At 48.6% G+C, this 13082-nt stretch overlaps 1 protein-coding gene across 8 annotated transcripts in view; it reads left to right on the top strand.

The window, feature by feature from the left end:
- LOC110535712 (family with sequence similarity 172 member A) overlaps window positions 1-13082 on the top strand; it is a 245931-nt gene that overhangs the window by 160861 nt on the left and 71988 nt on the right. For all 8 annotated transcript variants that reach the window (XM_036935495.1, XM_021620906.2, XM_021620902.2 and 5 more), the window contains exons 9-10: window positions 3743-3859; window positions 9266-9350. In XM_036935495.1, the coding sequence (XP_036791390.1) occupies window positions 3743-3859; window positions 9266-9350 (202 nt within the window). The remainder of the gene's footprint in view (window positions 1-3742; window positions 3860-9265; window positions 9351-13082) is intronic.

The raw sequence follows: 13082 nt of genomic DNA, 5'->3' as shown, positions 1-13082 counted from the left end.
TACGTCATCAAGCATGTTTTTTTTTTTATCAGTTTGGTGGAAGCACACCACTGGTGGAATTGTCAAATATTTGCGTGATAATCTGTCGCCAACTGGATGGAAACCTATATATCTACACTGACAATCCAACACACACACACACACACACACACATATTGACGCCACACACTCACAGTGACACACTTACACACATCACATACGCTGTTGCCACTGTATATTATGTCTCCTGATTGTATAGTCCCTTTTACCCCTGCCCACATGTTCGAACTGTATTACCTCAACTACCTCAACTACCTCCTTCCCTGCACATTGACTTGGTACTGGTACTCCTTGTATATAGCTCCGTTATTGTTTCTATCGTGTTACTACACCTGTTGTATTTGGCGCCTGTGACCAATAAAATTGGATTTGATCTAGTGACTCCCAACAAAATTTACTGAGCTTGAGCCGTTTTGACAAAAACAAGGGATATGTTGCCCTAAGAGTTGTGCAATTTAGTAGAGTCTTATTCAAACGGTTTAACAACAGTAATGGCTGCCAAATGTACTTCCACCCAGTATTAACTGTGGGTTGTGTAGGCATACGCACTCAATACATCTTTGTTTTTTAAAATTGTATTTAATTCATTTGATTTCCTTTCGTAATCTTTCTTTCACTTTGAAATGTGAAGTAGGTTTTATACATGGCTATGGAAAAAAAATTGAATGTCATTCATTTGTGGATGTCATTTTTAGGCAGCTACATGTGAAGACTGCAAGGGTGTGTAGACTCCCACTAGGCACCGTAACTGCTAGCCTAGCTATGGGCCATAGGCTAGCCCAGCCAAGCATTGAACATCTTGCTTGCATACCGTTTAGGCTAGATAGACCCTAAGCCCTAACTCTATGTGTATGACATTGGTAATTTGCTAACCACACTCCTGAGGCTTGGTTAGCCCTTAACCACCAGTCTAACTAACCACTTAGCCCCAGCATGTATAGCATAGGAGTGGTTTTCACCCTTTCTACTGTTGTTCTACTGCTTTACTCTTCAAGTACCGTGTGAACATGAGAGAGTTGAGTCTGATAGATCTCCTCCCTGTCTGGCCAGAGTGTCTCTCTCTCACTCTCACCTCCTCTCCTCTCCTCTCCTCTCTCCCCTCTCTTCTCCTCTCTCTCTCCCCTCTCCCCTCTCTCCTCTCTCTCGCAATGAGTAGGCATCAGACAACCTCTGGTTCTCCCTCACACATAAGAAGGTGATAGACAGTATTATTGGGCTGTTGTTAAGCTGACTACGGTGTGTCTTCTAGCCACCTCTCTCAGCTAAGAACGGCGCCTAAGTGCACAGGTTGGGTGTTGATTTAGATGCAGTGGGATTTAGTGGCCCAATAATAGCGTGATGTAATGCTGTTTTGTGACCCATAGCTTATGAATGCCATTCATGTCATTGTAGATTTGCTACTTGGAGTTGCAAAGGGCTCCCAGTTCTCACAGTCTCACGTCAGAATTTGACGTTCATCCATGCTTCTCAAATGTATAAGTTGTTCCAAAGGTCAAATTTCAAAGTGTTTAAGGCCTTAACTTCAAATGGTTAAGTTAAAGGTTAAGGTTTGGGATAGGCTTAAAACAAAAATATCAGAAATAACTATCGCCGGATTTGAACGCTGTTAGGGATCCTAACAGAGTTCACTGTTGCAGCTAGTGGCCGGTTTCCACGAATACTGTCTTGTGTCACAGGTGACCTGGCTGACAAAGGGAGGGTTTATTACCTGAAATGTCCTTTATTTATATAGATTTTTACACATTTTAATTTATTTTGCTATGTCAATAAATTATTGTTTTTAAATATTTTGGCACCAAACTGGTGGCAGTTGTGGAAAAAAGTAAATAGTTGGAAGAGTTCATTGAAAATAATGCCTTTGTTGATTAGATCATTTATTTTCATTCATTTGGCAATTTTCTCTTGAACTATATGGTCTACCTACTAGAAACTCATGGACAAAATAGACACAGATATAATAAATTAACTTTTTAAAAGTTATTCAAATGTAAATGACCAAAATGTCAATTATGTAAATGACAGAAGATTCTGGTTATTTTGGCAAATTAGAACTAGCTCCGCAACCCCACACACACTTTATTTGAATGTCCGCTTTGAGAGTTGAAGAAATATGAGCACGAGTACAGAGTCAGACGTATGCTCTCTCTCTCTCTCTCTCGCTTTCGTTCTCACTCGCTCGCTCTCTGGAAAAGTGTAGAATCACAGTCAGTTCTGTGGGGCCCGGTGTTTTGACTGTGTTGGTAAAGTCATGTGCTTAGTGTTTTCCATGGGCACTGCACTGTCTCCAGTCTCCTGGCCTCTTGGAGAACCCTATACTCAGGGATTAGCCCTTTTGGCTAGCACTAGAAGAAACGGCCCTTGACTGACACCTCCAGTTTTAAAAGGTTGACTTTTCTGCTCCCTCGGGCCCTGTTCTGCCAGAGGAAAGATTTGCAAGCTTTTTGTGTGTGTGTGTGTGTGTGTGTGTGTGTGTGTGTGTGTGTGTGTGTGTGTGTGTGTGTGTGTGTGTGTGTGAACTAGCTTAAATGTGAGAATGTGTATCTGATTCTGCAAGTGCATGCTCCTTCCTATGTGTGCGTGTGTGTTCATGCTCTGTGTGTGTGTGTGTGTGTAAACGCGCGCGTGTCTACCAAGTGTGTGTAAAGCCTCCCCGTCTCCGTCCTGGTGAAGATGCTCCTGAAGAAGGCTTATCAGCGGAATGACATATTTGTCCTTAATAGAGTCAATTTATCTCTATACACTCTCACTTTAATTCAACTGGCCTACCAGGATTTATTCAAATACAGCCCGCAGTCACTTTGATGTACTACCAGCCGCAGCTGTAGGCAGCTGGACTAAGTACACCCGGTTAAAGTGATTGTTAACCTATTGTTACCAGGCCCTGTTCTCTATTCTTCCCGGGTTGATCTTGAGGGAACCTGTTGAAGGTGGTTGCGTATTACTACTACTACTCCTGTGGGTGGAGGGGCTATTGTAGTGTGCCGTGGTAAGTAACGAGTCCTTTGTGAGACATTTTCCTTCCGAAGCTGACATTCAGGAGGGAATAGATCGGCGAGTGCAGACGACTGTGATATTAGAATGGGACAGATTTTTTTTTTCTTTGGGGTGGTGGGGGGGGTGACTTTCACATGTGCGTGACAAGGTCACAGAAGTCTGCACTGTTCTGCTCTGCTCGTGTCACATCCCACACTGTAACACACAGCGTGGCCTGGTCTTACAAGGGAGTATTGGTGGCTGCTGGTGTGTATAGGGCCCCTTTACCTTCACACTTATTCGTTATGGTCTAACAGTCAAAACTGGTCGTAGTTCAGCACTCCTACTCTGAGATGAATTGTGGATACGGCCCCCACGTCTGTGTACTGGTACCACCTACACTCACTTCTGAGCAGGTCTCTAATAATGAATAGGGCCTGTGTTGCACAACAGCAAATGCAAAGTCTCCATCTTCACAAAACTAAACTCAGCCAAGAGTCTTTGATACTGTTACACTACTATTCCAACACTGCCGGGTACATCGACAGGGTGAGCAGCACGAAGGTGCTGAAGCACGCTTCTCTGAAGTGTTAATCTCTCTCTCTCTCTCTCTCTCTCTCTCTCTCTCTCTCTCTCTCTTTATCTCTCTCTCTCTCTCTCTCTCTCTCGCTCTCTCTCTTTATCTCTCCCTCTTTCTCGCTCTTTATCTCTCTCTCTCCCTCCCTATCAGATGATTCAGAGAGAGGCTCAGGTGAAGAACAGGGTGTGTGCAGTGGCCATGACCGACTCAATCCACAACGTCTGGCACCAGGACGCCAACAAGAGCATCCAGGAGTGGCTGCAGCAGGTGAGATGACACAGACACTTACATAGACACACACACACACCCCCCAATGGGAAATCTACCTAAAGTGACCTCACTTTCAGTGGCTGGACCATAGTGAAAACAAGAGGCTATGTGTAGCCTCACTCCTTCCATTATTCTTAGATTCCCTATTTCCTACAAACAAATACATAATAATGATTTGCTAGGAGAGAGCAGACCAGAGCACAGGCTACTGCCAGGTCACATGTCCAGCTACGAGCCAATCGTTTGCTTGTTTTCCCTGAATCTCTCCAGCCCCCACCCCCACCCCCACCCTCCTGGTCTTTCTTCTTTGTGGAGGACGGATGTCAATGAATAAGCCAGACGGTTGGCCTTCTCCAGTCTGTCTGTGTTTGCGTGGGTCGCTTCATTTTCGCTCTCGCCCTTTCTGGCGTGACCTCTGCGCCATAGACAGCACCTGGGCTCACTCAGTATGCACATACAGATGAGAGACACAGCCACCGCCAGAACTACAGGGGAGCCCAAGATGCAAATGTCACCCCCCCCCCCCCCCCCCCCCCCCGCGCACGCACATACGCACCCACAGACACATACACACCTCGCCATCACACTGGCCAGTTCATCGCATATGTTACCTTTTTCTGAATCCTATTTTTTTCTTCTTAATATTCTGTCCTTCTTCCTGTCTTTTTTTTCTCGGTTTCTAAGTTATGTGTGTGTGCGTGCATGCGTTTTGGTGCGTATGCGTCCCGTAGTTGAGCGTTGGTCGGAAGTTTCGGACTTCAAGGTTGCGTTGGCCTTCTTCGCTAGATTTCCTCTTTCTGATTAATTTTGGAGGAATGGCAGAGACGGCGCATAATTGGACCGTTAAGTGGTTTCTATTTGTGACGATTACCCAGAACAATAAATGTCTCATAACTTTCTAGCTCTAGCCCCCATGTCGGAGAGAATTCACTCTCTTTTCCTTAACCCTTGCCTGCTCCTTCCAGGACGTGGGCCTGCTTAAACAAAGAGCTTCCGCTTTTGAAGGGCAGGTGGACGAGCATGTAACTCCTGAATCAGTTGGGCTTGCAGGCTGAGACGAGCGCAGCATGACCTCTCTCTCAGACCGACGGCATGGTGAAAACTGCGGGTTTCACAACAACGGTCAGTGTGGGGTTTTGATTCAGTCCTAAGTGTAATTGCTCCTCGTAATTAAAGAACAGGCTGTGTGGCCCTTCCATCTACAGTAGTCAGTCACTCAGAGCCAGGCCACAGTCTCTTTGTGTTTCTGTTGGAAGTGCCGCCACTCCGTGTTTTCCCCCCTCTCTCCTGGTGTTCGACTCGGCGTGATCACACACACACACACACACACACACACCCTGCAGGGCCTCTGTGGTGGCTATACCTCAATCAGGTGACCTTACAATACAGCGAGATCCCAAACATATCTCTATCTCTCGCTCTCACACTCACACACACACACACACACACACACACACACACACACACGTCCTCTATATTTATATCTGGAACATTATTCAGGTTCAGTGGCAGATCTCCCCGGTGTAGCGCCGTCTGGGCTGCCCTCCCAGCAATTGTGTGTGTGTGTGTGTGTGTGTATGTGTGTGCGTGTTAGAGCAGCACCCCTGGCGGTGCGGTGCGCTGCTCCTGTCGGACAGTGGTAATTCCCTCCCCCTGGGGGTCATGGGGTTAGGGATGAGGGGAGGGGAGGGGAGAGAGGAGCAGAGAGAGGGATTTAGAGATCAGCGCGCGCTGGGACAGGCGATATAGAGCTAATGGGTCAGACGACGGACAGATGACGTCACACAGCAGGGAGAGGTAGAGCGAGCACTCGATAGAAGCCTTCAATTATAGTGGGCCCACAGAGGCGGAGAGGGAGGGAGGGAGGGAAAGCTCAAAGAGAGAAAAACAAGAGGGCAGGTTGGAAGGGAAATGAGGAACGGATGGAATGCAGTTAGAGGTAGGGAGACGTGGCGCTGGACAGTGATGGCTGAGGAGCAGAGAGCACAGGACAGTGAGAGAGAGGTGGATGGTGTGCAGCTTGGCAGCCTGTCACAGCCCAAGGTGTCCTCTGTCACGGTGGTGGCCACGTACGATCGCACAGCATAGCACAGCCATGAATAAACTGTCATAATTCACTGAGATTACACACACAGTAGTGGGAGCTGCCCCACAGGGAGGGCGGAAGGGAAAGACCGAAAGGGAGGGTCACAGGCACTAAAGTGATGTCAGAGTAGGTGGGGGGTGGGGGGAGGGGGGGGGCTGAGACGTTTTGAAGTGGCGGTACGCGTGACGGGCTACGGAGTTGGAAGGGGAAGGTGGTAGAGTGGGCGACGCGCCGGCATGTTGATCGGGGATCAGTTGTGTGTGTTTTGTGCGTTAAGGTGGGCGGGGAACCTACGGGCTTCCTATTGTCAGCTCTTCCACCAGCCGTATTGTAGGCTACTGGTCTCAGCACTGTTAGCCATGTCTTAGATGCTGGAGCAGCATCGTTAGGTAGACACACACACACACACACACACAGCAGCAACACGTGTTTGTGCTGGTAAAGTGGCCTAGTCAGTAAGCGAGATGGGAGGCAGGTTTTACTGCAGGCTGTGGCCCAGAGCAGGTGGCTTTATTATAGGCCTGATAGGGAGGCTGAGGAGTGTCGCACAGGTAGGATCTGTTTTCGCCGTGACACCTGTCTGCCGTTTACACTCTCAAAGCATTATAGTGCACCATTACGAGCGCTGTTAGCATCCCGCTAAGCCCCAGCCGCCACCGGCTTCCGACCGGCACGGCCCCAAAGGGATTGTGGGACTCTGGGACTCGGGATCCAGATGTTTCGGATGAATAATGAAGATGGGACTGAATTAGTTCATTGGTAAAACGCTGCAGCGTGCGTGTGTGTGTGTATGTGTGTGTGTGTGTGTGCGCGCGCAAGCTTCTTCCCGGCTCCGTTCCTTTTAAAATACAAACACACACGGTACAGCCACACACACACACAGAGAGAGAGAGTCGAGCACATTTCTCTCACACATTAACTTACAGGATGTAAATCAGTGTTGTTGTATCCCTGCGTGGTTCCATCTGCCACTGACTGTATCACATGCTGCCTGCTCTGTATGTTGACTCTGGCGCGTATCGTCTTTCATTTGACACGTATTCCCCCTTTCAAACCCTACCTGGAGCGGGGCACACACACACACACACACGCGCGCACCAAGGTGACCTGTTTATGTTCGTGGCGTCTCACTCAGTTCAGCAGTGCCATTGATCGGCGCCCCGGCTTGAAGCGATGAGAATAATCATGTCTGTGAGAGATTCCCGATGTGCCTTCCTTTTGTCAACTTCCATCCTCTAATCCCGTGCAGCGGGTTAGCCTTTCTCTGACAGTTGCTCTCACTGCTCCCTCAACGCCGGGGTTTGCCTTGGCAAACCTATTGAAACGCCGGCCCCTGTTCCTCCATTGGCGGGGAGCGGGAGGGCTGTCTTTGAAATGGCTCCCCTTCGCTCACAGCGCAGCACAGCTGACGTCTTCTTCTCCCAGACGGAATGAATTAGGGAGATACAATGAGACACTTGATGTACCAGTCAAGGAGCCCTGCTTGCCTGCCTGCCTGCCTGCTTGCCTGACTGCCTGCCTGCTTGCCTGCCTGCACTCCCTCCAAAGAGCACAACTAGGGCAAAGCTCGGCATCTAAAAATACAACAATGAACGCCTGTTTTCCAAGATGGCACACACACACAGCTCTTCTCTCTTCCCCATACTGCTCACTCCTGCCACACTCGATTGACAGGATGAAGGGGGAACGAGGGGAAGGAGAAGCACTCCAATGCGGCGACATGGAGGATTTGCTAACGTTCCCTTGTTTGGTTGTGTTTTGTTTGATAGGTTGCAACGCGGATGTGTGCTGACACTTATAGCTACATCCCCATCAATACATCCCTTTCTCTCCGTACTTCCTCGTCGGGTACATTTGTGTGTGTGTTAATAATTCGCCGGAGACATGAATAAAGGTGGATTGATTCGGACGACTTGTGCGTGACGGAAGTTCCTCGAACTGACAGTCCTTCCGTTGAATTTACATTGAGTTGTTCAAAATAACTTCCCCATCACATGATTCTACCACCGTACCTCACGGCACCACAAATGAGATCATCTTGTGTGTGTGTGTGTGTGTGCGTGTGTGAATCCTCTCCTAAAGTCGCTGAAGTTGTTGTCATGGAGGAAAAAGCTGAAAATAGAGTGTTGTAGGCTGCTGAAGACGCGTACAGTAGTATATCAATCTGAAAGGGGCCTGCCCCGGATGTGTCGAGGACAACAGAGAGAAAGCGTAAGGGCCGACCGAGCGGTGTGGCCTCTTCACCACATTTGTCTCAATCTTCCAGAAGTGCTCAAGCACACACACACGCGCGGTCTCTTTCTTTCTCACTCTGTTTCTCACACACATGCTCACTGTCTCGTTCTCTCTCTTACACCCACGGGAGTGTCCAGATGACGCAGGTGGGTGACCCCTGGGTGGGGGGGGGGGGCTTGCGACAGGCCAGCGGAGGTGTGATGTGACCCGTAGGTCTATCATGTCTCCAGACAGGGTAGGGATGTGTTGGGGTGCTGTCTTCCCTGATTGGCCCCAGCCAGACCCTCTCTGTCAGGCAGAAGCAGGGCCTTGGGAGAGGGGGGGGTCGCTGGGTTTGGGTGAAGAGGGTAGGGGTGGCCGTAGACGGAGTTCAAGGATGGGGTGGGGGCGAGCTGCAAAGCTCTGTAGGAGAGGACACCCCCACCACCACCACCAAACACACAGACACACACACCCCCTCACACATAGCACTGTAATGGCTGTCAGGAGGACTGGGGCGAAAGGTAAACAAGTGTAGATAAGCAGTGATTCAGAAAGAGGCCAGCTGCACACAGCCTAATCTCTTTTACATTTCTGTTTCTTCTGTTTAACTTTTATCTTATCTCAGGAACGTCTTCTCCATGCATTCCTCCTCTTCATCCCCCCTCTCTGCCTCGCTCCTCCAGCGTCCCATCAAACCCTACATACCACACTGCACCATCAACGAGACCGGACAAAAGCCACACACAGATTCATCAAACACACATACGCGCACCACACACACACACACACACTTCTTTTGAAGTGGTATGTCAAGCACATTGTGGTGTAGGCTTGATATGTACTGTACTGTAAAAAGCATTTCACCTGAGGAAAGGTCAAGGCAGGGTAAGACTCTAAGTGTAAGACTGTGGACTCCCCTGAGGGGAGGGGGGGTTGTGGGTGAGCTTGAGGGGTTATGGGTCACCAGGCTGCGTAGACACCCCCCTGGTGCACCTGGTGTGCCGTGTTCCCCCCCGCCACCACAAACAATATCAGATCTGTCTGAGCAATGTGTCACAGTGCGTTTAATTGCTTGTTCCTGTCTCCCCCCTCCCCCACAGCACTGCCGTAACTGGGTGTCAAGCCCCGAGCCCCTGGACACACCGGTGGAGCCCATGCTATCAGACTGTCCTCGCGTCTCTGCAGGTAGCGTGTGTGACTGTGGATTCAACACTCCTTACACCTTTCATCTCTCTCTCTCTCTCTCTCATTTTCTCTCTCTCGCTTTAATCTTTTCATGTGGTGTTTTGCTCCATTTCTCTCTGGCCTCTCTGTGGATGGTTTGTAGTGATGATGTCACAGCCAGAGAATTTGCCCTTAATTCAGGATTAGGCCTGTAATCCGTAATCCCGAACATGATGATAAAGATGGACCATGGTGACGGGGCCTCGACAACTGCCCGTACGTTAAATGGAACATTTGAGTGAGTGTGTCTGTGTGCATGTACCTTCATATCACTCGACGACTACCCTAATGGTGGTCATGCAGGCTTATTGTGACTACCCTCTCCTCACTTGTCGGATGGCGTCATGATCAATGTATAGGTCGACATGCATGTTTTTCCAGGGAGCCATGCCTCCCGTCGTTATCGGATCTGCCGGGTTCAAAACAACGTGGTTACACATGGTTGAGAGGACAGTGGGTGGCCCGTGAACTAACTGGTGGTCTCGTCTCCAAGAAACGTCTGCTCTATGTTATACCATATGCATCCCTAGCTAAGTTAACATGTAATATATCAACATTAATAGTCGGCCTATATGCCGGTCAGGTTGTTTATACTCATCTATACAACGGGTGGGTCTTTATCCTGCACGCTGAGTTGGTTAAAACCGCATTCCAGCCGGTGTCTATCCCACGAGTTACCACCGGCTAAGTCTATGACATTTTAATGTTACGTACTCCTACCGGCCACTGTTACGTTCTCAAAGGACTTAAAATAGGCACCGTTCAAAAGTGTTTTCTTCTTTGGTAAGTCACAAACCCTGAACGTTACACCGTGAGGTTCTGCCACTATATTCGGCAGTTATCAGGCTCGTCTTATCCCGGGCACATTTGATTGACCCGTTGGCCTGAATGACTTTGACGTCGGCGATAGTGAGAGAAAGTGGACGAGAAGTCGTCGTCCAGCTCAGCAAGTCTTTGGAGTTTGGAGGCGGGACTCTGGTCTCATGTCAAAGGTTGATTTGGTCGTCTTTGTGTCCTTGGCGGCACCGACCACTGCGCCGCCACTCACGAGAGAGTGGCCAGAGGTGACAAAGGTTGAGGGAAGGATGTCAGAAGTACCACGTCCCAGAATGTCTGCGGAGAACGCTTCTCAATTCATCCCTCTGTCCCTCCCTCCCACTCATCCGTGTCCTTGTACATCGGAGACATACACACACCCACACTCCCACCACACCAAGAGCCAACTGCACTCGTCTGAAGTCCGGCAAGCTTTAGGCTACTGGACGGCTATGGAAAATGGCGCCTGATCAGACGTACACTAAGACGTCTGAAGGCAAACCAAAGCATGCCATTGGCTGTCCGTCAGATGTGGGGTTTGAGTGGCAGTCGGCAGTGAGGATGGAGTCAGTGGCGGCACTGAAGGGACGAGTTTCCCTCCAACCAGCTATCTCACTCTCTCTCTCCCTGTGCGGTAGTGGTTATAGCGTAGGGGTTATCCATGCTGGTTGGTGTTTGGCAGATGGACATGGTGACGTGGAGACAGGCCTGTCTGGCTATTGCTGCTAATCATCTGTGAAAACAACACTGGTACCAGCATGGCAATGCCCCACTTATGGGCTGGAGGGAGGGAGGGAGGGACGGACGGAGGGGTAGTTTTGTAGCGTGGGGGTGGGGTGTCCGCTAACATCTCTGTTTATTGTTTTTAACGTGATAAAACCTGGACCGCTTCCCTGCTCGCCTGGCTAGCTTTTCTCCCACCCCTCTCTCTTTCATTTTCATTCCCTCTTTCAAAGGAATCTTCCCCTAGAAGGTCACTGCTCCAGCGCTGGCAGCGGCCTGAGAGATTGGCAGAATTTTATCAGTTAGGAGCACGCTGAACACTGCCTAAATATGCAGATAAAGTGGAACAAATCTCCTGCTGGAAAGCCTCCCCATGTGCTGTGCTGGGAGGGGGGACAGGATTTGTAGGATGGCCGGGGTTGGGGAGGGGTGGCTGGGGCCTTCCCAGGGTCTGACACACCAAGGCTGGGCTGTAGTCACAGAGCAGATAGCCAGGAGAGAGAAGAAGAATGGCAGGGATGGGCAGGCCCACTCGAGAGTCAGGCTTAGAGGCACACAACAGTGACAATGTGAATCCCCTCCTCGCACTGCAAGGTGACTTGTGTGGCTCTAGGAGAAGTGTGTGTGGCTGCTGCCTGGCCATACACTTCCCTGTGTATTTAGTTGGACAGTGAAGTTAAAACTTTTCTATACTCCAGCGTTTTGGATTTGAGATCAAATATTTAATATGAGGCGACAGTACATTCATACATACATTTACCGTTTAGAGATGATTTGTGTAGCTCGTCCCCCCGTTTGAAGGCGTCATAAGTGTTTGGACAAATTCACTTGTGTATTAAAGTAGTAAAAGGTTTATGCCTCTAACTTTCTCACTGTTTAGATAGGGGAGTGTGCGTCTGGTTCTGCCTGTGTGAGCGGGTCGATAGAATTGTAAACACAGGAGTCCGACCAAATCCACCAGGTCTGCTATAGGGCAATTCCACGCCAGTGGGAGAGTAAAATATTGTCGGTATCTCAGATAGTACTGGTAATTCTCACGTACAAACTTGTTTGAAAAGCTTTTTTAGACCTTATGATCCGTGTTGAACAAATGAATTTGTCAATTTGTATTTCAGAATGTAGACATACTATATATGTTAGTGCGCACTATAAGGACTATAATGACACCAAGATGTCTGTATCATGTACGGTTCACCGATCGTAGGGTCTTACAGGAGGCATGTGTACAGTTGAAGTCGGAAGTTCACATACACCTTAGCCAAATAGATACGTTTTTCACAATTCCTGACATTTAATCAGAGTAAAAATTCCCTGTCTTAGGTCAGTTAGGATCACCAACTTTATTTTAACGTTAAATGTCAGAATAATAGTAGTGATTTATTTCAGCTTTTATTTCTTCCATCACATTCCCAGTGGGTCAGAAGTTTACATACACTCAATTCGTTTTTGGTAGCATTGCCTTTAAATTGTTTAACTTGGGTCAAACATTTCGGGTAGCCTTTCGCAAGCTTCCCACAATAAGTTGGCTGAATTTTTGACCCATTCCTTCTGACAGAGGAGTCAGGTTTGTAGGCCTCCTTGCTCACACACACTTTTTCAGTTCTGCCCACACATTTTCTATAGGGTTGAGGTCAGGGCTTTCTGATGGCCACTCCAATACCTTGACTTTGTTGTCCTTAAGCCATTTTTCCACAACTTTGGAAGTATGCTTGTGGTCATTGTCCATTTGGAAGACCCATTTGCGACCAAGCTTTAACTTCCTGACAGATGTCTTGAGATGTTGCTTCAATACATCCACATAATTTTCCATCCTCATGATACCATCTATTTTGTGAAGTGCACCAGTCCCTCCTGCAGCAAAGCACCCCCACAACATGATTCTGCCACCCCAGTGCTTCACGGATGGGATGGTGTTCTTCGGTTTGCAAGCCTCACCCTTTTTCCTCCAAACATAATGATGGTCATTATGGCCAAACAGTTCTATTTTTGTTTCATCAGACCAGAGGACATTTCTCCCAAAAGTACAATCTTTGTCCCCATGTGCAGTTGTAAACCGTAGTCTGGCTTTTTTATGGCGGTTTTGGAGAAGTGACTTCTTCCTTGCTGAGCGGCCTTTCAGGTTCTGTCGATATAGGACTTGTTTTACTGTGGATA

This window comes from Oncorhynchus mykiss, chromosome 11 (assembly GCF_013265735.2).
Source record: "Oncorhynchus mykiss isolate Arlee chromosome 11, USDA_OmykA_1.1, whole genome shotgun sequence".
Lineage (NCBI taxonomy): Eukaryota > Metazoa > Chordata > Actinopteri > Salmoniformes > Salmonidae > Oncorhynchus > Oncorhynchus mykiss.
The sequence above is the reverse complement of the archived record's forward strand: the minus strand, read 5'-3'. Positions and strand labels throughout refer to the sequence as shown.